At 39.7% G+C, this 26,273-nt stretch overlaps 1 protein-coding gene across 1 annotated transcript in view; it reads left to right on the top strand.

The window, feature by feature from the left end:
• Positions 1–25,739, top strand: part of LOC139748020 (uncharacterized) — a 44,472-nt gene extending 18,733 nt beyond the window's left edge. Inside the window, exons 9-22 of the mRNA XM_071660562.1 lie at positions 4,647–5,039; positions 5,773–5,967; positions 6,441–6,641; positions 7,188–7,324; positions 9,221–9,349; positions 9,516–9,647; positions 11,428–11,559; positions 12,660–12,791; positions 13,063–13,194; positions 14,011–14,139; positions 15,365–15,493; positions 23,067–23,198; positions 24,611–24,742; positions 25,567–25,739. Coding sequence (XP_071516663.1) covers positions 4,647–5,039; positions 5,773–5,967; positions 6,441–6,641; positions 7,188–7,324; positions 9,221–9,349; positions 9,516–9,647; positions 11,428–11,559; positions 12,660–12,791; positions 13,063–13,194; positions 14,011–14,139; positions 15,365–15,493; positions 23,067–23,198; positions 24,611–24,742; positions 25,567–25,580 — 2,119 coding nt within the window. The 3' untranslated portion in view covers positions 25,581–25,739. The remainder of the gene's footprint in view (positions 1–4,646; positions 5,040–5,772; positions 5,968–6,440; positions 6,642–7,187; positions 7,325–9,220; positions 9,350–9,515; positions 9,648–11,427; positions 11,560–12,659; positions 12,792–13,062; positions 13,195–14,010; positions 14,140–15,364; positions 15,494–23,066; positions 23,199–24,610; positions 24,743–25,566) is intronic.
• The last annotated feature ends 534 nt before the right edge of the window (positions 25,740–26,273 follow it).

The raw sequence follows: 26,273 nt of genomic DNA, 5'->3' as shown, positions 1-26,273 counted from the left end.
ACTTGTGTACACAAGATGGTATTGAGAATCTTCCTGGTCGACACTGTCCATCTGTTGGGCCTCGACCACATCCAGGATGTAAAACTGTGGAGCAAGACTGTTGTACGATCTGGCACTGCACGTGAGTAGAAACACTTGACCACCTCGGTGATTCCTGGTAATCTGATGGTTTTAGACCTATCGATTGTCAAGGTGATAAGGGCCGTCAACATTTAGTTGTTAAAGATAATTCAAAGACCACATACACTCTCTATGCACATCGTAATTGTGCAACGTAAAGAATGTATGAAAGGCAAAGCTTCAAAAATTTGATTTGTGTAAAATGCAAAGTTTCAATCCTTTGCTTTAAAAATCAAACTGTAGTACATTATGATTGTTTAACCATAAAATAAAAAATTTAAGACTGGTGATTATCATAGCTACTTGACAAGTTCTTCACTCTGAAATTGCCAAGAAATGACCGACTTAAACTTTAGTATTCCTACCTTAATACCCAATATTGACCCATTGGATTTACTGATCATAAATTTAGAGCATTTAGTTTGAATCTAACTTCATTAACAACTTGCCAAATATTTGTAACTTTATCTTATATTTTTAAAACTATAGTTCTTGGTTACTGAACGGAAATATCACCATGGAACTTAAAATTCTACTTGAATATGCTGTAAATGGTTAGATGGGTGGAGGCGCTATTGAAGTGAATATTGCTATTTTCTACAGTAACACTAAATGTTTAACACATTGTAATGTACCTAAACTTGTAGTGGCTGTGTGGACCAGCAAGGTCTTCACCATCCTGTTGGAGAGACGTGGGTAGACCCCAGGGATCCCTGCATACGTTACTTGTGTACACAAGATGGTACTGAAGAACAACCTGGTCGACATTGTCCACCTGTCGGCCCTCGACCTCATGTTGGCTGTAAGAAAATAGAGGAAGATTGTTGCGAGATCTGGTATTGTTCGTAAGTATGTTCTTGAATCTCTTTAGAATAGAATCTTTTATGCAAGTTATCGGCTATTCTAGTTAGATTATGTAAATATACGAACCAGCACATTAAAGTATTACAATTGCAACTTTTTGACGTAATCCATGTGGACTTTAATGTGGAAACTACATGCTAATATCTGCAGTAGAAATATTGATCTGAAAACATGAGGGAACCCGACGTAAGAGAAATTGTTCCTTTATTTCGTGTTTCGTAAAATGAGGAACTTTGAGGAAAATATAAACCTTGACATATACTTGTAATCTTGAAACTCTTAAGCAATATAACCCGTATAAACTTTTCGCCCAGATATGGCTATTGCAACTTTTAAGCCATGTTCGCTGAGGTTAGCAGGAAATTGCTTGGCCAAACTTTTCCAAAAGTTTTCTTGGAAAGAAATGTTCATTAAACATTAATGTTGAAGTGGGTCATCCAGGTACAACGATTCTTGACCACTAGACTACAAAATATTGGTAGCTGATCCAGTCTACTTCCTTATTGCAATGCGGAAATCTATCGTGAGTTGACATAAAACCTTAACATCTACAGAATATTGTCACCCCAACACAACGTCTCGTGTGACGTGCTATGTGATCGCTCATATCTAAATACTTTATGGAATTGAATATCTTTATTTTAGATTAGTTTCAGGAGAAAGTAGGTACATAAACTACAAATCTAAATGTAGACCATAAGTAATAAGTTTGTTCCAAGATCAATACTGATAGTGGAACACCGGATTAAAAAATTCTCGTATATACAAACTTCTGAAACTTGAAAGATCTTTCGTGTTCCACAAGTAAGTCTTATTTGTCGGAATTGTTAGGCAATTTATACCATTTCGTGTTGACAGAGGCTGTGTTGACGACCAGGGTGTCCACCGCAAGGTAGGTGAAGACTGGTACGAACCTGGAGATCACTGCACACATCTGCAGTGTACACAAAATGGCATTAGAAAGTCCAGCAAAGAGTGTCCAACACTTGGCCCAAAACCTCGTCCAGAATGCGAACTTATCTTCGACAACTGTTGCCAGATGTGGGAATGTCCGTGAGTATTGATGCAGCCACTGTAACCTGACTGGTTCACTGCATTAAGTGTAATACATTTCAATGAACATGGATTGTTTCTTTTACACGTGGAGTAATATTATCTCTTACCCATTTTACGACCAATGTAAATTTCATCTTGGCCAGTTAACTAAATTTGCAAATTTCAGAATTTTCAAGTTTTTCATCCTTTATGAAAATGTAGTTTTGACATTTGATTCAAAGTTGTAAGTTTTGCTAATCATCGCTATTTTATAAATTCTATGAACTTTGATACTGTTTCAACAAACATTTCCGGGATCTTGCAGCTTTAGGAAATTCTAAATAGAATTGGCGACAGACCTTTGATTATCTATAATACAAAAATTGGCAAAATTACGAAAATCTAACTGTTCAGTTTCAAACTGGCCATACAACTTAAAATCTCTAAGGTTTTTATTAAGATTCTTGCCCGGGAACTTAAACGGATCAAAAATGCAATGTATCTTCCGAAGTTTTTATATTTCATATATATTATACTTTGTCAAGTCTCCTCGATAGCTAGGTAGCGCAATGAGACAGAAAAAAATGGCCCAACCCATACACGTGTACATACATACACGTCCACACACGCACATATACATGCCTATACATTTCGACGTATACTTGTAAATGCATAGACATGTACATGATTCATACTTGCTGCCTTCTCTTCCCGTTACCACCCCACCACGCACGAAATGCCACCCCTTCCCCACCTCCACTAAGATAGGTGATGGATACATTAGTGGAAAAGCTTAATGGCATCCATAGGTACACACTTTATCCTAAAATTGATTAATGGAACAGTTTAGTTTGTACCATTCATTAAAGATCCTTCTAACCCATTCCACACGCAGTACACCGGTTTCATTTTGCTCATAATTCAACTGAACCATGAGTTTTGTCACATCCCGATTGTATTTTGTGGCATCAATGTGTGTGGTGGTTTGTGCTGGCAGTGGCTGTGTTGACGATGATGGTGTGCACCGTCACCTGGGAGAACAGTGGGTACATCCAAGTGAGCCATGTACTCAATACAAGTGTTTACAAGTTGGCATCGAGAAGACTGAAGTGTATTGTCCTCCCCTTGCCCCTCGCCCTCACCTGGGATGCCGAACTGTGACGCAAGATTGCTGCCAAGTCTGGCAATGCACGTGAGTGTTTACCACATACAAAGGCTCTTGACTTTGTAACTTGAAAGTACTGTGATTTAAAAAAATTTACTTGAAAACCTTTGGTACTAGGGAAGTTTAGGTTATGTACTGCAGTGGTTTAATATGAAGACTGTGTACACCAGATTTATGAACTGTTGCGTAAGACTTGAGGATAAAACGTTCCACAAGCTGAAGGTTTGGCTTCGTCCACAGTGGCTGTGTAGACGAGCAAGGTAGGGAGCGGCAACATGGAGACACATGGGTGGATCAGAGGGACCCGTGCCTCCGTCACCTGTGTACAAGATCTGGCATTCAGACGATCGCCTGTAGACTGTCCACACCTGCCCCCTCGTCCTCACCCTGGGTGCACGGTCATCACACACGACTGCTGCCACACCTGGACTTGTTCGTGAGTACTGACTGGTTCTTCCTAACAGAGATTCTAGTGAGTATTGCTCACTTGCTGAACATCCTCGTGTGAATCTAACATGGTGTGGTTTACATGAGAATCGTATAGAGTAGCCTTCTTTCTGAAGCTAGATTGTTCATGACAGTAGTCTTAGACATCATGACAGAAGCAGAGCAATTCCTCGGTCCTGATCCCATATAGCTGTTACTAGAATTTTGCCTTGGACGAAAACTGATCTGTTCTCTAGACCACCATTAGTGACCATGACCCATGCCATGTCTGGACCACCATTAGTGAGCATAACCCATGCCATGTCCACAGCGGTTGTGTTGACGATCAAGGAGAGCATCATGAGGTCGGGCAGACCTGGACTGACCCAACAGATCCTTGTATACGTTACTTGTGTACACCAGACGGCATCGAGAGGCAGCCCCACACACGCTGTCCACACCTGGAGCCTCAGCCTCATATTGGATGTAGAGTTGTAATACACAACTGTTGCCAGACGTGGCACTGCTCGTGAGTAACTTGGATATATTATTCTGGTAACCTCCTCCTCGTACCTGCCAGATTCCTTCATTATATGTCTTCCACATTCGGAAAAGGCGATGTCTTGTGACTAAGTTTATAGCTTGAATGTTCAATTCTAAGAACATGAAAGATAGTTTTACTGTAAAAAGATAATGGAACATTTCGTAGTGTTTTTACTTAAAGTAACTTCTCAGTTTGTGAACAAAACTTCGCACGTAACTCGCAGTGACTTGTTAAATTTCTTGGATTTGATGAGTAACTGCTTTATAATGGCTTTGCCTTGACTTTCTATTTGATATGAATTGGAAAGGTTAACAAAGCAGTCATTGGTGAAAACATTCTTGCAATATACGATCAGGAAGGTCCTATGTGAGCGGGTAGAATATGGTCGTAGACAATACTATTAATGAATGGGTTTTTAACATGCGCAGGAAATATCGAAAAATCTGAAGTGGATAGTTCCAACTCTTAATATATTTCTATTTTCGTTACCAGGGGTTGTGTTGACGAGCAGGGTGTATACCGTAAGGTTGGTGAAGAATGGTACGACCCGCTGAACCCTTGTATACACAACCATTGTACACGTGATGACATCATAGAAAGGTCTCGTAGAGTTTGTCCTGGACTCCTTCCTCGCCCTCATCCACCATGTGAACTCATCGTGGACAACTGCTGCCAGAGGTGGCAATGTCCGGGTTGTATCGACGACGTAGGATCACACCACAACGTGGGAGAGGAGTGGACTGATCCAACACACCCATGCACACACTACAGGTGTCTACAAGTTGGTATTGAGAAAACGGAAGTCTTCTGTCCACCTCTTGACCCTCGTCCTCACAGGTCCTGCCAGCTGGTGACCGAGAACTGCTGCCAAACCTGGAGCTGCACGTGAGTACTGAACCATCTGGATGAGGGGAATGTGTACTAAAAGCTGCGTGTGCCATGATGCTGGTCAGGCTAAGTTTAGTTTGCTGTTTAGACTAGTAAGCGACTGGCAGATAGTATAGACTATACAGAACTGCAAACACATGCGCCAGTCTTCTGACTTCCTACTTGCATTGCGGTGGAAAGATTAACTTGTATTTGATAAATGTTTGAGGGGAACAGATCTGGTAGACTTGTGTGCTAACCTAACGTCAAACTGCTGTATGATAGAGAATCATTCAAGCCCAGTACAGGATTGTGTATTCCAGTAAATGTTATAAACTATATAACTAATTGAAATAACAAATCCAGATTCTGTGTACGTCAATCTGTACGTTGGTCTGAACCAGGTATTTACTATGACAGATGAACAGCATAGTGAAGGGTCACCAACACGTGTGACACAACCTAGAGAGTCTAATCACATCGACGAGATTGGAAGGAAACCAATTTGGTTCTAAAAACCTTCCTAGCTGTCCTGGATATTGCTATGTGGTCTGTGTACTGTTACGAATAGCTGACATGCAACATAGCAGACAGCAAACCTTGTATAAGCTCTCGGGGGAAACAAATCCAGTCTTTACGGTCGAGTATTATTCTTTGATCCAAAATTTCGAATCTTAACGCTAATAATGTAAGTTTGTGGGTCGTCAACGGTGATATTCCAGCTTCCTCTTCATCCAAATAAAATTTCCAGAGGTTGTGTGGACGACAATGGAGTACATCATGAGGTTGGAGAGTGGTGGGAGGACCAGGACGATCCCTGCATACACTCACAGTGCACCAAAGATGGCATCAAGAGCTCTCGTGTAGAGTGTCCTCTGCTCACATCTCAACCTCACCGTGGATGTAGACTGGTCCAGGAAGATTGCTGCTACGTATGGAGATGCCAGTAAGGAAACTGTCCCACTTCCAGATCTTTATTTTAACTTCAGACTACGTTTAGTGAAGGGGTAGTTTACATTAAGGCTAATGTTGATGAACACTTCTAATTTCATTAGCCAACCGGATGATTTCTTGCTGTAGCAATCTACGAAGATTTGGCCAAACTGACAAAGCTACATGTATAAAAACTACCAGAATCAACTAAGCAACCCAAGTCCTTGAGAAACTTTTATTTAAAGTAATAAACTTAAAATTGGGTAATTTGGCAAAATTACTTTAAATGACTAGGAAAAACGTCTGTTTACATTAAAACTTTTATTTTTGAAAGGATTACTTTTTAAGATAACAAGTTCTGTGGCCTTGTTTGTTAAAACTTAGATGTCATAACTATAGTTTAATGTATCATAACATTATACATACAACTCCTATAATCTTCAGCAACCTGATTCTCGTATGAATGTTTCGTATAATTGTTGCCAGGTTGTGTATTGACGACCAGGGAGTAGAACGTAGGATTGGAGAGGAATGGAAGGACCCAACTGATCCTTGCAAGGACCACCTGTGTACCAGAGACGGGATAGAGACTGTACATATAGCTTGTTTACCTCCACCACCTCCCCCAGGCCTTAACTGCCATCTGAGGGTCAGGCCTGGAGAATGTTGTCACACTTGGACTTGCCGGTAAGTACTCCTCCAGGTTCACATGAAGAAGAATGTACTTGTCTAATCGTCCGGCCATTTGGTTATGGCAGGTCGAAACTAAATAGGAACTTTCATGTAAGAAGTTACGGATTTGCACACATCCTAGTACTCTAAACTTTTTGCATTGTAATCTTATTTTGCAATTTACTTCACGGAAAACGTAAAGATCAAATGGGAAGTCTTTTACTATTGTTAGTTAAAAGTTCGCTTAATATTGCCCACCAGACTTGTCTATGAACTGTCCATACACTTCACTAAATTTGCATTAACTAATGCATCTTGCGTGGATTTTATCAATACTTTCAAAGTCTAGATTCTTTTACTCTAACGTTTTTTCCTTGTTTCAACTAAAGTTTGTTAATTCCTTCAATGTGCTAACGAAACTAAATCAAAACGTAACGTAGATTCAGTATAATCGGTAACAATTTGGTTATCTTATTTTAAAAATAACCTTTCAAAATCTTCAAGGTCAATACGTTCCTTTTTACAAATACAAAATGTCGATCATAATGCCTGTAATTCCAGAGAGGAGTGTCCAGATCCGTCCAGTTTGAGTCGTGACTGTGTTGGCCTCCACCACGACCAATGTCAGAGAGATGAAGAATGCCCCGCGGGAGACCAGTGTTGCCTGGTGGCTGGATGTGGTAAACAGTGTATCACAGGTACAATTATGTCCTCTTGTCTGACCAATCATGATGGTCTTGTGTGTAAACTTGGATTGATTAATGCGAGTTAAGTGGTAATGGATTGCTGTTAAATACAATGACAAAACTGATAATTGACAATTTATAAAAGTGATTTCTACAAGACTTTGTTTATTGGGTAACTTGTTGTGGAACAGAATGCTTAGAGTACTAAGATATTGTAGTGATGTGCAACATTTGTAGTCTGACCTTTGGAAGGTTTTCTATATTGGGAGTAAAAGTTTCAGAACGTTTTTCTGAATGAAAAGAAAATAGTAGCAGAAACGAACCACTGATCAGGGATGAGCAGATGTACCAATATATATTCTAGTAATTACGGTCGACTGATATTAAAACTTCCATCAAGGTTTTAACATACACCAATGTTCAGCTGGCTTGAATAATCGTAAGGATTTTGTTTGATCTATCAATGTCAGCATGACGTTCCATAAACACTTTAACTTGGATTCATTTTCTATGTAAATCATTTTAATTTTGAAACTTCAGGAGGATGAATTTGGGAAATGTTTGACATCTGAGGTTTTTGATCTACATAATGTCTACAGCAACATGTCCTCGCTATAGATTTTCATTGAAACTTTATCCCACAAATTCTAAGTCGTCTAAAATTATGGACAGTGAGGAAAGTGATTGGTTCTCAGTGAATGTAGGTTTGCGGCAGGGGTGTGTGATATCTCCATGGTTGTTTAATTTGTTTATGGATGGGGTTGTTAGGGAGGTGAATGCAAGAGTTTTGGAAAGAGTGGCAAGTATGAAGTCTGTTGGGGATGAGAGAGCTTGGGAAGTGAGTCAGTTGTTGTTCGCTGATGATACAGCGCTGGTGGCTGATTCATGTGAGAAACTGCAGAAGCTGGTGACTGAGTTTGGTAAAGTGTGTGAAAGAAAGTTAAGAGTAAATGTGAACAAGAGCAAGGTTGTTAGGTACAGTAGGGTTGAGGGTCAAGTCAATTAGGAGGTGAGCTTGAATGGAGAAAAACTGGAGGAAGTAAAGTGTTTTAGATATCTGGGAGTGGATCTGGCAGCGGATGGAACCGCGGAAGTGGATCATAGGGTGGGGGAGGGGGCGAAAATTCTGAGAGCCTTGAAGAATGTGTGGAAGTAGAGAACATTATCTCGAAAAGCAAAAATGGGTATGTTTGAAGGAATAGTGGTTCCATCAATGTTGTATGGCTGCGAGGCGTGGACTATGGATAGAGTTGTGCGCAGGAGGATGAATGTGCTGGAAATGAGATGTTTGAGGACAATGTGTGGTGTGAGGTGGTTTGATCGAGTAAGCAACGTAAGGGTAAGAGAGATGTGTGGAAATAAAAAGCGTGGTTAAGAGCAAAAGAGGGTGTTTTGAAATGGTTTGGTCACATGGAGAGAATGAGTGAGGAAAGATTGACCAAGAGGATATATGTGTCGAAGGTGGAGGGAACGAGGAGAAGAGGGAGACCAAATTGGAGGTGGAAAGATGGAGTGAAAAAGATTTTGTGATCGGGGCCTGAACATGCAGGAGGGTGAAAGGAGGGCAAGGAATAGTGAATTGGATCGATGTGGTATACCGGGTTGACGTGCTGTCAGTGGATTGAATCAAGACATGTGAAGCGTCTGGGGTAAACCATGGAAAGCTGTGTAGGTATGTATATTTGGGTGTGTGGACGTATGTATATACATGTGTATGGGGGTGGGTTGGGCCGTTTCTTTCGTCTGTTTCCTTGCGCTACCTCGCAAACGCGGGAGACGGCGACAAGGCAAAAAAAAAAAAAAAAAAAAAATAGATGAAATTCAAGGTACTGTATTTAGAATTATTGAAGCGAATATTGTATGTATATACACAAGATTGTATAATGTATCTTAAATGTCTACCAACAGTTAACCGTCCATGCCAGAACACTGGAGCATGTCGACAGCTGAGTGGCAAGTGTTTGGACCGGTGTGGCAGAGGTGAACACCCAGTCCCTGGTGTGTGTCTGACCAACAACTGCTTCTGTTGTGTTCCTGGTCAGTATGATGCTGGTCTCTCGACCTGACCATAACCCACTGTATTGATACTAATGGTGGTATCACTGTATCAAACTCTAATCACCTTAATTAGGCATGAAATATAACGATCGTACATGTAATTACCTATAGCCTTGTTACTATCAAATAAAACTTGATGTTTCAGATTCTGAAGAGTGTACACTGAACTCTCGAGAGTGCATTATTAGAGGTGGCTACTGTGATGTGCAATGTCGTAGTGATGAACACTCCTTCAGGCACCTATGTAGCTCTGGCAACTGTTTTTGTTGTATTCCAAGTAAGTTTGACTTTTGAATTTGACAACTTGGATCTGTTAAACCCACTATCATGGTCTGAATTTTGGTATTTTGGTTACCATTGTCATTGAGGTAACTTTGTTCATACACTCTTAAATGTCGTGTACGATGGTCCTAAACCAAGCCCCACACTCTACAATCCACTGGTGAATCTCGCAAGTTCTATGGTTTCCTTGATCACTTAAAATTCCCAGTTCACACAGCAGCTCCTCCCCCTCGTGTTTACCACGTAAGATGTGGCTTTGATGTGTACTTCAAGCTTCTATAACTCCAGTCTCTCGCTCATGATCCTTTCACTTTAAACGCTTCTCTTGTATAATTTCCAGCATTACCCCACTTTCTTTGATTGGCGTAAGGAAAACTCTAAATCTTGACAGATCTACCATTATACACACCCCAGGCATCCTCTCTCATGTCATGTTGTAGACTGTTCAATCTTAAGACACCAGCTTCCCCGCTACCTCGTCTGTTTTGATGTAAACAATGATGACGTCGCATAACTAACCTTAGCCTGAGGCGACTCTCGTCATTCTCCCCCGTTTTACTCGACGAAGAATATAGTTAACTCCCACACCATATCTCTAGCACCCTCCACATTGTATTTATCAACATGATCGTGTCGGTATTTCTGGCAGTCTGAGGCAAACGTCTCTTCTACTCCTCCACATCTGAAACTGTTGGATCAGATGCTGTCTCCTTCTCAATCGCCACTCCTCCCACACAACTTGCCAGGTGTAAACTCTCTTAATTCGACCATTCTCGTTCGTTCTTGGCATCTGCCACTACCCAGCCAAGCCTCCAGTACATCTTCTTGCGCCATGAATAGATTGAAAATCATAAATGATCTAGAGATATTCCTTCGCGTGTTCAATCCATCCCCTCTGCTTAAGTTTGTGACGCGACCTTAACTTTCCACAATATCTGTCGCCATGACCCGGTATGCCACTACGTCATAACACACCGGATCTGACGACCTCGGTATCTTGACGTTACTACAAAATACCATCTTTGACGACTACCACAAGTCATCTGCTTTACTCGTTACTGCTCAAATTCTCTTTACGCTTGCTTCAAAAACTATTGCTCGAATTATATTTTTTCGCTTCCTTCAAAAACATTCACATCTTGTCGCTAATCTGTAATCTTAAGTCTTGTTCTACACCTTGCTTGCTAGCAGTTTTAGTACCTTCACAACAGGGACTGCCCATACACCTACTCATGGACAATTTTCACTTAATAGAAACTCTACCCTTTACACCATATTTGGCATACCACGGAAACACTGCTTTAATGACTTGGGATTTTTTAATTACACTCGACATAGTTCATTATCCAGGTTCAGGATAAAATCCTGGATTCCGTAGTTTCTGAAATTCATCTAAACACTAGCCATTCTTCCTCAGTTCCGATACAAATCTTGCTTTCCTCCAGACGTGTCATCATACACCTCGCCAGCCGCCCATCACGGCATGTTTACATCTGTGTGCCTCCCGTATGACGTAATCCAATAATTTGATCCTCTGTATGACGTAATCCAATAATTTGATCCTCTGTATGACGTAATCCAATAATTTGATCCTCTGACTTAATCCAATAATTTGAAAACGCTATGGAAATTCATCAGAGCTGGTTTAAAATCTTAAATCTCCTACAGCATCTGTCCTGCCTACATGTTCTCTTAATTCCATTTCTATACATGTTGTTAGAGTAATAAGCGACAAGAATTTGAAGAAACTGTTACACAATCACTTGTTCCTGCAGAGTCTAGTGGGTGTGTAGTGAACTCGCCAGAGTGCATTATCAGAGGTGGTCGATGTGATGTGAAATGTAATGATGACGAACACGCCCTCCTGCATGTGTGCGAGTCTGGCAACTGCTTCTGTTGTGTTCCAAGTGGGTTTACATCTTGTATTTAAACTGGTTTTTATCCCATGATCAGGCAGGCTGTACATAGGAAATGACGCGTTGTTAACGCGTACACAGGCAGTTCACTTCGTCTTGTGTGAACTAGTATGATAGGAAGTTTAACCTTAAAAGTTTGGTTCTTGAACATTGATAACATCTACACCATACAAAGACTGGTTCTTGAACATTGATAACATCTACATCATACAAAGACCTGCGGATATTAATTTCAATGTTGCTGTCTGTTCAATATATCTAAAAGTGAATTTTCAACTTCGTATTCAATTTCCCAGAATTTTTGGTTGGACATTTGGATTCTTAACTCGTAGCAAGATTTGTCCATTAGATTTTCTTCATTTAACACTTCCTCTCGCTCAAAGTCTCTTGCAGCATAAAAACTGCTGAATATCTTAACACTTGCTTCTACCATCTCGTGGTCATAGTGTCCATAGCACCAATGATCTACAATATCTCGCGATCCACTTTAATTTCATCCAAATCGTCCTAATAAGGTTAACTATAGATGATAAAGTCATCAGTACACTTCATCAGATTTAGAATTAAAGCAATGTACAAATGATAAGAAAATGGAAATTAAATAACGTCCAGAAAACTTTCATTTCTGGTGTACGATATAACCATTATTAGGCAATTAACTGTTGTGATTAGTATGTTTACTCTGGACAATTCTTCGCTTACTGAACAAATATTTTTACTTCTGCATTTTGTTTGTAAAACCGTAAACTATAATAGCCAGGAATCTTTTTAACATGAACTGGTCTTTGATTTTCTATGCTGACTCTTGAAATCTATAAATTAAGACAAGGAAACCCGGTTAACAAATGTAACTTGAAATACAAATACTTGGAAAATGTAAATAATTTGTTGCTCTGACAGATGGTCTAGTTAATATGACCAGTAGATGAAGATGCCACTGTGTGAAATCAAATTCATAAGATGTAATTTTATCCACCTAAGACTTTATTGCTGTTCTGTACAGTCGTATCTTTAGTTAACTTTGAATCTTGTGATAAATTTAGATTTTCATGTAAGACCCAAACATATGAGCAATGATTTCTCGTATACAGAGCGAGACTCCTGCACCAACACGAGGGAGTGTAATCAGTTGGGTGGCCAGTGTGGTGGAGACAGCTGCACTAGGGGTGAGGAACCTGTCCACGGTGTGTGTGCCACAAGCAACTGCATCTGTTGTGTTCCACGTAAGTTTCTCGACTGTTCAACTGTAGAACAACGTCTGCAGAACATTGGAACTTTTAGCTTTAAAGTAGATTTGTATTTTCGATCAATCAACATCGCTGAACAGGCTACAATTAAAAAAGTGCTATATGGGGGTCGTGAGACATTATGCAGGTTACTTCCCACATTGGATTGTAAGACGTTACAACATAGTTACCCGCAGACGTTTATCTTGTTACAATGAAAATATTTAAATTCAATAACCGATCTTTCAAAATGAACGATATATTTCAGAATTTAACCCATGCAAGTTCCAATCCAACGAGTGTCGCAACATAGAGGGTCGGTGCGACGTGTCGTGTCTCAATCATGAAGATCCTGTCCATCATCTGTGTAGCACAGACAACTGCGTCTGTTGTATTGAGAGTAAGTGTCAAGGTTCTGGTTGTTGGTATATCAAAAGCTCGTTTTTAGTTCATTTGATTTCTAAAATCTGATCTTTAAATGAAGTAGAGAAGAGAGTCCAGCTTGATATACTACTGACCTTTCCTTCAAGTCTTTAATTATAATTTGCTATATCATAACTTTCGTTCTTTGTAATGTTTGATATATTGCTTCTGTCTGGGTTTCGTAATGTACATGGGTGTTGAAGAATCAAGTATTCCTTTATATCGTGCCAATTGGTACATGCCATATAGGAAACGTACAGATCACAATTAGCATGTTAGAATGTTAACATGAACTATTGATGAGAAACTGGAAATGATCAATGTGATACTTGGGTATGTTGTATATTATAAGCGTCAAGTTCTGATCTGGACAAGATATATTACGATAAATGATCGCTTATGTTTTCCTGGTGATGACTCTCTCCAAGGATGTGTACCAAACTGTATAACATTGGATGTGGAAGTTTTTAGTGTACATCCAGATTACAACTTTAATACGAATAATTACCATTTCTCAATAATCCAGGTTCATAACGCACTATAAAGGCAACTTCCCCCCACATCTTAAACTGCCTACATTCAAATAGGGTTTTCAGTTGAATAATCGCTGGAGATCGTCTACAAAAATTTTAAAATATATTTTGGATTTAAAAAAGTATCTTGTAAGTGCCGTAGTCATTGTTAACCTTGTATGTGGAATATAAGAATTCCTTCTGATGAAAGAGAACGACTTGGTGTCGTATGTTCTCCAGTGATGTATATTTTATGGAGTTCTTGTTTTCCATCTTGCCAGGGCCTCTCCCATGCCATCCTAGCAGATTGTGCGACGTGTTGAATGGTTTCTGTAAACATGAATGTAGCAGAGACGAGAACCCGCTCGAAGGTGTGTGTGGCACAGAGGGCTGTGTCTGCTGTGTTCCAGGTGAGGTTGTTATCTGGCGAGGCGTCGCCTCTGGTAATGGACAATTACTGGATCCGACGGGTAATTAAGGGAAGTGAACATGACTAAGGCGTATCACTGAGGTCTTCTAACATTTTCCCCGATAAGGAAATGATTTTATAGTTTTGAGGTTTCTCATCGTTGGAAAGAAATGCAAATTAGTCTTAAATCAATTCCTAGGTATTGACTCTTACATGATGCATTTTTTTACTACAATTGTGGAGTCGTGCAGGTCGAGACCCGTGCCTACCATAACGTAGATGGTCGCTGTCATACTTGTAGTGAAAATTAGAGGCATCTTGTAACACTGACGATCGCCTATGTTTAAAATTAGTTTCCTAAATCTCTTATGTTGGACATTATGCTGTACTTGATGTAAATAGACTTCAGTCCGGTCACCTAGATTACCAATCTTCCCTCCAGCACTCGGCAATCATTGTTGTAGGCAATGTAATCTAACAAATGATTCGAACTTGAATCCTTACCAAAGATAACTTTCTCAATCTGTAGTTTCCTCTTGTTCCATCTACACTGCTTCGGCATTTTTTTGAAATGGTCATGTTTACGCAAGTACCCCATTGTCCAAAACTTGCAGTATCTTGATAATTTAAACTTGCAACTACCTTAACGAACACGGCTTGTAAAACATTTACAATCTGATAAGTTTTGGTACCCGTTTGATATGTACTGAAGCATCTTGGTTGTGAATGTGGCTATACAAATATACTAGTTCTGTATTGAAACTTGAAAGCTCTAAAACTCCAATAAACTTATGTAATCTAACCTTCAAAATGTATTGATCTGATCAAATGCCCGAGATTTGATTTGTTTCCACATTAGCATACTTTAATATCAATATTAAACTGTTTGAATTTCTTGAGGTTTACTATAGAACCTAATGTTAAGCTTGATTAAAAAAATACTAGTATTGCTTTGTCTGCCATCTATAGTCTAACCTACTAATCATATTCTAAGTTTGTTTGGAAAAAATCTCAATGATAATGTTTGAAATGTCCCAAACATTCAGTATATAGAAGCTGGCAGTTTTCGTCAATAAACCTTTAAACTATTTCTGTACCAGGAGACTAATTACTTTTATCAAACGGTATAGCAATGAGGAAATCGTGGCTGTAGCAAAGTTAAGTTGAATCGGTTAATATTTAAAGTTAATAAATCGTCAAATTTGATCTTGTGTAATGTCTACCAGGTGCTGGACTCTGCCACACGAACAGGAACTGCTTATTGCTTGGAGGTCAATGTTCACATGTGTGCCCAGCGGATCAGGGAGCACTACAGGATGTGTGTGATGAACAAGACTGTCTCTGTTGTGTTCCAGGTAAGTTGTAACACAACTGTTGTATTCCAGGTGAGTTGTAACACAACTGTTGTATTCCAGGTAAGTTGTAACACAACTGTTGTGTTCCAGGTAAGTTGTAACACAACTGTTGTGTTCCAGGTAAGTTGTAACACAACTGTTGTGTTCCAGGTAAGTTGTAACACAACTGTTGTGTTCCAGGTAAGTTGTAACACAACTGTTGTGTTCCAGGTAAGTTGTAACACAACTGTTGTGTTCCAGGTAAGTTGTAACACAACTGTTGTGTTCCAGGTAAGTTGTAACACAACTGTTGTGTTCCAGGTAAGTTGTAACACAACTGTTGTGTTCCAGGTAAGTTGTAACACAACTGTTGTGTTCCAGGTAAGTTGTAACACAACTGTTGTGTTCCAGGTAAGTTGTAACACAACTGTTGTGTTCCAGGTAAGTTGTAACACAACTGTTGTGTTCCAGGTAAGTTGTAACACAACTGTTGTGTTCCAGGTAAGTTGTAACACAACTGTTGTGTTCCAGGTAAGTTGTAACACAACTGTTGTGTTCCAGGTAAGTTGTAACACAACTGTTGTGTTCCAGGTAAGTTGTAACACAACTGTTGTGTTCCAGGTAAGTTGTAACACAACTGTTGTGTTCCAGGTAAGTTGTAACACAACTGTTGTGTTCCAGGTAAGTTGTAACACAACTGTTGTGTTCCAGGTAAGTTGTAACACAACTGTTGTGTTCCAGGTAAGTTGTAACACAACTGTTGTGTTCCAGGTAAGTTGTAACACAACTGTTGTGTTCCAGGTAAGTTGTAACACAACTGTTGTGTTCCAGGTAAGTTGTAACACAACTGTTGTGTTCCAGGTAAGTTGTAACACAACTGTTGTGTTCCAGGTAAGTTGTAACACAACTGTTGTGTTCCAGGTAAGTTGTAACACAACTGTTGTGTTCCAGGTAAGTTGTAACACAACTGTTGTGTTCCAGGTAAGTTGTAACACAACTGTTGTGTTCCAGGTAAGTTGTAACACAACTGTTGTGTTCCAGGTAAGTTGTAACACAACTGTTGTGTTCCAGGTAAGTTGTAACACAACTGTTGTGTTCCAGGTAAGTTGTAACACAACTGTTGTGTTCCAGGTAAGTTGTAACACAACTGTTGTGTTCCAGGTAAGTTGTAACACAACTGTTGTGTTCCAGGTAAGTTGTAACACAACTGTTGTGTTCCAGGTAAGTTGTAACACAACTGTTGTGTTCCAGGTAAGTTGTAACACAACTGTTGTGTTCCAGGTAAGTTGTAACACAACTGTTGTGTTCCAGGTAAGTTGTAACACAACTGTTGTGTTCCAGGTAAGTTGTAACACAACTGTTGTGTTCCAGGTAAGTTGTAACACAACTGTTGTGTTCCAGGTAAGTTGTAACACAACTGTTGTGTTCCAGGTAAGTTGTAACACAACTGTTGTGTTCCAGGTAAGTTGTAACACAACTGTTGTGTTCCAGGTAAGTTGTAACACAACTGTTGTGTTCCAGGTAAGTTGTAACACAACTGTTGTGTTCCAGGTAAGTTGTAACACAACTGTTGTGTTCCAGGTAAGTTGTAACACAACTGTTGTGTTCCAGGTAAGTTGTAACACAACTGTTGTGTTCCAGGTAAGTTGTAACACAACTGTTGTGTTCCAGGTAAGTTGTAACACAACTGTTGTGTTCCAGGTAAGTTGTAACACAACTGTTGTGTTCCAGGTAAGTTGTAACACAACTGTTGTGTTCCAGGTAAGTTGTAACACAACTGTTGTGTTCCAGGTAAGTTGTAACACAACTGTTGTGTTCCAGGTAAGTTGTAACACAACTGTTGTGTTCCAGGTAAGTTGTAACACAACTGTTGTGTTCCAGGTAAGTTGTAACACAACTGTTGTGTTCCAGGTAAGTTGTAACACAACTGTTGTGTTCCAGGTAAGTTGTAACACAACTGTTGTGTTCCAGGTAAGTTGTAACACAACTGTTGTGTTCCAGGTAAGTTGTAACACAACTGTTGTGTTCCAGGTAAGTTGTAACACAACTGTTGTGTTCCAGGTAAGTTGTAACACAACTGTTGTGTTCCAGGTAAGTTGTAACACAACTGTTGTGTTCCAGGTAAGTTGTAACACAACTGTTGTGTTCCAGGTAAGTTGTAACACAACTGTTGTGTTCCAGGTAAGTTGTAACACAACTGTTGTGTTCCAGGTAAGTTGTAACACAACTGTTGTGTTCCAGGTAAGTTGTAACACAACTGTTGTGTTCCAGGTAAGTTGTAACACAACTGTTGTGTTCCAGGTAAGTTGTAACACAACTGTTGTGTTCCAGGTAAGTTGTAACACAACTGTTGTGTTCCAGGTAAGTTGTAACACAACTGTTGTGTTCCAGGTAAGTTGTAACACAACTGTTGTGTTCCAGGTAAGTTGTAACACAACTGTTGTGTTCCAGGTAAGTTGTAACACAACTGTTGTGTTCCAGGTAAGTTGTAACACAACTGTTGTGTTCCAGGTAAGTTGTAACACAACTGTTGTGTTCCAGGTAAGTTGTAACACAACTGTTGTGTTCCAGGTAAGTTGTAACACAACTGTTGTGTTCCAGGTAAGTTGTAACACAACTGTTGTGTTCCAGGTAAGTTGTAACACAACTGTTGTGTTCCAGGTAAGTTGTAACACAACTGTTGTGTTCCAGGTAAGTTGTAACACAACTGTTGTGTTCCAGGTAAGTTGTAACACAACTGTTGTGTTCCAGGTAAGTTGTAACACAACTGTTGTGTTCCAGGTAAGTTGTAACACAACTGTTGTGTTCCAGGTAAGTTGTAACACAACTGTTGTGTTCCAGGTAAGTTGTAACACAACTGTTGTGTTCCAGGTAAGTTGTAACACAACTGTTGTGTTCCAGGTAAGTTGTAACACAACTGTTGTGTTCCAGGTAAGTTGTAACACAACTGTTGTGTTCCAGGTAAGTTGTAACACAACTGTTGTGTTCCAGGTAAGTTGTAACACAACTGTTGTGTTCCAGGTAAGTTGTAACACAACTGTTGTGTTCCAGGTAAGTTGTAACACAACTGTTGTGTTCCAGGTAAGTTGTAACACAACTGTTGTGTTCCAGGTAAGTTGTAACACAACTGTTGTGTTCCAGGTAAGTTGTAACACAACTGTTGTGTTCCAGGTAAGTTGTAACACAACTGTTGTGTTCCAGGTAAGTTGTAACACAACTGTTGTGTTCCAGGTAAGTTGTAACACAACTGTTGTGTTCCAGGTAAGTTGTAACACAACTGTTGTGTTCCAGGTAAGTTGTAACACAACTGTTGTGTTCCAGGTAAGTTGTAACACAACTGTTGTGTTCCAGGTAAGTTGTAACACAACTGTTGTGTTCCAGGTAAGTTGTAACACAACTGTTGTGTTCCAGGTAAGTTGTAACACAACTGTTGTGTTCCAGGTAAGTTGTAACACAACTGTTGTGTTCCAGGTAAGTTGTAACACAACTGTTGTGTTCCAGGTAAGTTGTAACACAACTGTTGTGTTCCAGGTAAGTTGTAACACAACTGTTGTGTTCCAGGTAAGTTGTAACACAACTGTTGTGTTCCAGGTAAGTTGTAACACAACTGTTGTGTTCCAGGTAAGTTGTAACACAACTGTTGTGTTCCAGGTAAGTTGTAACACAACTGTTGTGTTCCAGGTAAGTTGTAACACAACTGTTGTGTTCCAGGTAAGTTGTAACACAACTGTTGTGTTCCAGGTAAGTTGTAACACAACTGTTGTGTTCCAGGTAAGTTGTAACACAACTGTTGTGTTCCAGGTAAGTTGTAACACAACTGTTGTGTTCCAGGTAAGTTGTAACACAACTGTTGTGTTCCAGGTAAGTTGTAACACAACTGTTGTGTTCCAGGTAAGTTGTAACACAACTGTTGTGTTCCAGGTAAGTTGTAACACAACTGTTGTGTTCCAGGTAAGTTGTAACACAACTGTTGTGTTCCAGGTAAGTTGTAACACAACTGTTGTGTTCCAGGTAAGTTGTAACACAACTGTTGTGTTCCAGGTAAGTTGTAACACAACTGTTGTGTTCCAGGTAAGTTGTAACACAACTGTTGTGTTCCAGGTAAGTTGTAACACAACTGTTGTGTTCCAGGTAAGTTGTAACACAACTGTTGTGTTCCAGGTAAGTTGTAACACAACTGTTGTGTTCCAGGTAAGTTGTAACACAACTGTTGTGTTCCAGGTAAGTTGTAACACAACTGTTGTGTTCCAGGTAAGTTGTAACACAACTGTTGTGTTCCAGGTAAGTTGTAACACAACTGTTGTGTTCCAGGTAAGTTGTAACACAACTGTTGTGTTCCAGGTAAGTTGTAACACAACTGTTGTGTTCCAGGTAAGTTGTAACACAACTGTTGTGTTCCAGGTAAGTTGTAACACAACTGTTGTGTTCCAGGTAAGTTGTAACACAACTGTTGTGTTCCAGGTAAGTTGTAACACAACTGTTGTGTTCCAGGTAAGTTGTAACACAACTGTTGTGTTCCAGGTAAGTTGTAACACAACTGTTGTGTTCCAGGTAAGTTGTAACACAACTGTTGTGTTCCAGGTAAGTTGTAACACAACTGTTGTGTTCCAGGTAAGTTGTAACACAACTGTTGTGTTCCAGGTAAGTTGTAACACAACTGTTGTGTTCCAGGTAAGTTGTAACACAACTGTTGTGTTCCAGGTAAGTTGTAACACAACTGTTGTGTTCCAGGTAAGTTGTAACACAACTGTTGTGTTCCAGGTAAGTTGTAACACAACTGTTGTGTTCCAGGTAAGTTGTAACACAACTGTTGTGTTCCAGGTAAGTTGTAACACAACTGTTGTGTTCCAGGTAAGTTGTAACACAACTGTTGTGTTCCAGGTAAGTTGTAACACAACTGTTGTGTTCCAGGTAAGTTGTAACACAACTGTTGTGTTCCAGGTAAGTTGTAACACAACTGTTGTGTTCCAGGTAAGTTGTAACACAACTGTTGTGTTCCAGGTAAGTTGTAACACAACTGTTGTGTTCCAGGTAAGTTGTAACACAACTGTTGTGTTCCAGGTAAGTTGTAACACAACTGTTGTGTTCCAGGTAAGTTGTAACACAACTGTTGTGTTCCAGGTAAGTTGTAACACAACTGTTGTGTTCCAGGTAAGTTGTAACACAACTGTTGTGTTCCAGGTAAGTTGTAACACAACTGTTGTGTTCCAGGTAAGTTGTAACACAACTGTTGTGTTCCAGGTAAGTTGTAACACAACTGTTGTGTTCCAGGTAAGTTGTAACACAACTGTTGTGTTCCAGGTAAGTTGTAACACAACTGTTGTGTTCCAGGTAAGTTGTAACACAACTGTTGTGTTCCAGGTAAGTTGTAACACAACTGTTGTGTTCCAGGTAAGTTGTAACACAACTGTTGTGTTCCAGGTAAGTTGTAACACAACTGTTGTGTTCCAGGTAAGTTGTAACACAACTGTTGTGTTCCAGGTAAGTTGTAACACAACTGTTGTGTTCCAGGTAAGTTGTAACACAACTGTTGTGTTCCAGGTAAGTTGTAACACAACTGTTGTGTTCCAGGTAAGTTGTAACACAACTGTTGTGTTCCAGGTAAGTTGTAACACAACTGTTGTGTTCCAGGTAAGTTGTAACACAACTGTTGTGTTCCAGGTAAGTTGTAACACAACTGTTGTGTTCCAGGTAAGTTGTAACACAACTGTTGTGTTCCAGGTAAGTTGTAACACAACTGTTGTGTTCCAGGTAAGTTGTAACACAACTGTTGTGTTCCAGGTAAGTTGTAACACAACTGTTGTGTTCCAGGTAAGTTGTAACACAACTGTTGTGTTCCAGGTAAGTTGTAACACAACTGTTGTGTTCCAGGTAAGTTGTAACACAACTGTTGTGTTCCAGGTAAGTTGTAACACAACTGTTGTGTTCCAGGTAAGTTGTAACACAACTGTTGTGTTCCAGGTAAGTTGTAACACAACTGTTGTGTTCCAGGTAAGTTGTAACACAACTGTTGTGTTCCAGGTAAGTTGTAACACAACTGTTGTGTTCCAGGTAAGTTGTAACACAACTGTTGTGTTCCAGGTAAGTTGTAACACAACTGTTGTGTTCCAGGTAAGTTTCAACTTGCAAATTCATTCAGATGGAAAGTCTTCACGCTTTGCGCCTGCATAATTACGTGCTTTTGTCTCGACTCTGGAGCCTTCACCTTGTAAAGATCTAGGAACTTTCAAATCTATCAGATTTAAATCTATTGTAGGGAAATTTATAGCATCATAACAAACTAAATACGGGAACACTTGGAGAATCATGATCTCGTTAGAGATTCTCAACATGGGTTTACAAAAGGGAAGTAGTCTCGGTAACCTTCTCTCCTTTAATAAAGGATTTGAAACTATTGATCAAGGGAAGTGTTATATTCTATACGTACACTAAAGGCTTTTGATAGTGCCTCGTGGGCGTCTGCTTAGAAAAATACCGGCACACGGCATCATTGGGAAAGGGTTGTGCACGTAATTGGATTAGGTCGTGGCTCGCTGACAGACAACAGAGGGTATGTATCAACAGAGCTACACCAGACTGGGGCAATGTGGCCAGTGGTGTTCCTCAGGGATCAGTCTTGGGACCGCTCTTGTTCGTTGTATACGTAAACGATTTGGATATGAGAATAACCAGCGACTATGAGTAGATTTGCTCATACAAAAATAGTGACCATAATACTCTGATGAAAATTGACTTTGCAGAGGGACTTAATAGGTTATCACAATGGGCGGGTACATGGAAAAGAATTCATCATAGATAAAAGAACTTGGTTTGGGTAAAGACGGGAACACTTGACTACAAACTCTACAATATTACCATTGGTAAAACAATGTGAAAGTTTGTGGTACTGCTGAGCAAGGATCTTGAGCCGCGGCAACAGTGTGTAATAAGGCTGTTAGGGTTTATTAATAGGACTGTTAGCAATGAAACTGCTAGTATTGAAACTATCTTGCATTGGTGACTCATAGATTGTGCAGTACAGTTTTGATCTCCATACTATGCAGTTGATATAGATTTAGAGTACAAAGGAAATTACAAGAACCATCACTGGAATTGAAAACCATGTTGAGTCAAGTTGACTGAATTGTACTTGAGCTAGAAGGAATATCATTGAAGTTTGATGTAAAAAGAATAAAGTTCTTGGCGATACCGGATAAGAAATGCATTTAGATTAGAAAAAATTGTCAGAGGGTAAATATAAATTTTGGAGTAGGGTAGGAGAATTGGAGAACACTGCCAAGCACAGCTAGTGGAAGCTACTTAGTCTTTAGGTAGCTTTAAACAAATATTTGATGTGTTTATGAATTCAGGCGGTTGGACACCGGGACCTGCCTAGCATAAGCCAATAGGCTTCTTGCAGTTTGCTCACTTATTTGTACAATGTGGATTGATTTGCTTTGAGTAAACAAGCTTTCGAATATTTCAAGCCTGGTCAGACTGATGTACTAAAGAATTACGGAAGTTCGCGGTATAATTTCTAAGGCGTAAAAAAAACCGTAGAACCAAAAGACATGCGTTTCAGTTTGATAATTTCCTCTATTAACTCTACTTCCAGAGAGCAGTCGGTGCCATATAAACACCCGAGCGTGCGCCAGGATAGATGGTCGCTGTGATGATAGCTGTCGTAGTGATGAGAAATCTGTCGGACATCTATGCAACACTGACGACTGCTTGTGTTGTGTACAAAGTAAGTTTTCATCTGGAGCGAATATTTGAATATCTACCAATTATTAGAAATCGTGATATTTCTGTACTCGTTAAACTGGTTAGGTTTCGATGAACATGGCTTTAAAAGTTCGTAAATGAATTTGAAAGTTGCGTTAGCCGTTTTGTGGCCACGTTCAAAACTTTTCGTAACAAGCGTTTGGATAGTTGAAACCTACGTTGAAAAGTGTACACGAATTTTAAATATGGATTGTACTTCCTGACGGTAATTTCTCTAACCAGCATTGATCTTAACTTAGTTTCGAGCAGTTTCTGCCGTATCTGGGTTACTAAGCTATGGTTAACTAGTGTCAATCTAGGGCCATCATATGGCTGCAGAGTAAACAGTAGACGATCTTGATCTTATGTCACGTGTATATAATCCAATCCTAAACCTCTGCCAAACTTCGGGGGATAAGGATGAACAGTCATTAACTGTGGGCAGACTCCTACGCTTGGGAACTCGAACCCTGAGCGGGTTTGGTTAATTCAGTTATTCCACTGTCAGGCAATAAGTTTCTAACTATTCGATAACCAAAATAGTAAGATGCTGTGAACTAGTCTAGTTTTAGATGGTTTAGTTCAAGAGCAGAATAAAAGGATTAGGGATTTCGGATCTTCATAAAATTTTCTTTCATACAACTATGAACGTCTGCTGACGTACGGGGGGGGTCTCGCGTTGAACGTGTGCCTTTCTGCTAAAAGGCTCGCTCGACCATACCAAAAGTTCGACCATCGGTTAAGTAGCCAGAGGCAGCTAACTGCAGGAGGGGCACGTAATGACCCCTGTGTATCCCTGGCTGACAATTGCATAATAGTGAGTTTGTCGCAGAAGTTTCCCTTCCTCCTCACCCACGTGTCGTTATCTGCAGCTTTTATACAAAAAAATGTTCAAATACCGCACCAGTAACAAGAGTATATTGACATGTACGATCGTGCATAAGGTTTTGTGAAAATATACCCAATTTTTCCAGTTGGAATAAATTATGACTCTGGAAACTGTAAGGATGTGTGTTCTCCCTGACTCGGTGTGTTGAAAGCAATGTCTAGTCTTTCGTGAGGTTACATTAAAAATTGGCCACAACTTGTATACAAATATGCCTGTGAAATGGAGATCGCAGTGCTTAACTTATCAGTGTCAAGTCCACTGAACATTATGAATACAACACAACAAGTTGTAACGCTCTGAACTTTGATGGTATCGAATGTACTGTCTGACTTTTTAAGATCTTTTACAATTTACGAATGTCTTGACTAGATTTACCAAATATCAAACTACACAATTTAACTACTGGAGCTCCTGTTACCAAGTGTGTCAGAGGATAGTGTGTAGCCCTCAACCTGGGGTTTTCATATTTGCAGCCATAACGGTAAATTCTACCTTTTCTTCCACAGAGCCTGTTGACTGCAGGTTTGACAGCCCAGAATGCAGTTACCAGGGAGGGCGATGTGACCATTCATGTCGCAGTGACGAATATCCCGTCACTGATCTGTGTAACACCAAGGAATGCCTCTGCTGTCTTCCTGGTAAGTGTAACGTAACCAGTGACAACTTTAACAGTACGATGTAGTACATTTCTCTTGGATATATTTCTTGCCTTCGTCCACTCAAGTCTTGCAAGTTTTTCATCAATCGTGATAGTCATTATTCATGGGTTTTAAAACTGAATATCTACATCCTAATTACATAAGAAAATATTGCCTATATGTGGCTGATTACTGAACCAGGAAATTGGCTATACTTGCAGGGTAGTTGGATACGGAGTACTTAGTTTAGCTTTCATTCAAATTACATTGGCTTTCGTCGAAGTGCTCGTTGTTTTGTATCTATTGATATGAATATGCATTGTGGTATCAGTCAAACATAAAGTTGCTTTCATCTAAAAATAAATGTGCAGTAATGTCTCGTTCTCTGGTCAAAGATACTAGAGGCTACCACTGATCATAACTCTAGTATGGTTCTTGAAATTCAATATACCAGATCCCGTCCGTGGTTCTCCAGCCAACTTCTCTACAAAGTGTTGTGTAGTTCTAGAACCAAGCGTTCATGATCCTTACCCTCCCATCTCTGAAAATAACATCGCATTACTAGTTTCGACTAGCCAAGCTGCCACACATTTGGTGTTCCAGGTGGTGACTGGTTCGCTTCTGTAAATAAGGCAGCGTCGGTACTGAAAATTTAGAGGTGGATGTGTATTAAGATGTCCATGTTTGGGTTTACATAGCTGAAGTCTGTTTTCCCATTTATGAAACTAATCCAAATTTTGATACAGATTTAAAAACCACTCAAAAATAATAGATAGTTTATTCTAGTATACAACTGAAGGTTAATGTGGTCTTTTACTTTTCAGATGGCAGGTACTAAATGACCATTTGGATCTGGACCTTCAACTCTCTACATTAAAACTATAGCCCAGTTGTTTCGTTATCTATTTCAGATGTTTTATTAGTAAAGTAATATGAAATAGGGCTTTTGATGTTGTAAATAACTGTTATTTAATTTTTAATAAACGTGACGAACATAGTTAATTTATCTTGACCATTTGGTAATCGGTATCCCAGACCTTCCTAAGAAGACGGTGGATAGTGAAGATTGTGGCACTACTTCAGGGTCGCACGTGTACCATATACTTAACAAAGGATTCGGTTACTTAACCCACCATAATCACGACATTATGACCAGTTTGTATGAATGGAATTTGGACTCCTGAATATGGTTTGAGAAAATGTCTTGTACATTGTGCTAAAGGATCGTATATCGTGCTCGTTTCTTCAGTATTTATCTCCTCTGAATTTAAGTAGCTGTAAACGTCTCAATGTGAATTTTACATAATTCAGGAAAAACGTTTTTGTAATCTAAGATTTTCACTAAAACAGTGAATGCAACGGACATGGAGAAACTGACCGACGTTGCTGGTCCATGTTTGGATATTATATTTATCATTGTCGCTGTCTCCCACGTTAGCGACGTAGCGCAAGGAAACTGCCGAAAGAATGGCCCAACCCACCCACATATGTATATGCATACACGTCCACACATGTACATACCTATACATCT

The sequence above is a fragment of the Panulirus ornatus genome, chromosome 72, assembly GCF_036320965.1.
Source record: "Panulirus ornatus isolate Po-2019 chromosome 72, ASM3632096v1, whole genome shotgun sequence".
NCBI lineage: Eukaryota > Metazoa > Arthropoda > Malacostraca > Decapoda > Palinuridae > Panulirus > Panulirus ornatus.
This window is presented reverse-complemented; position numbering and strand designations above follow the sequence as displayed.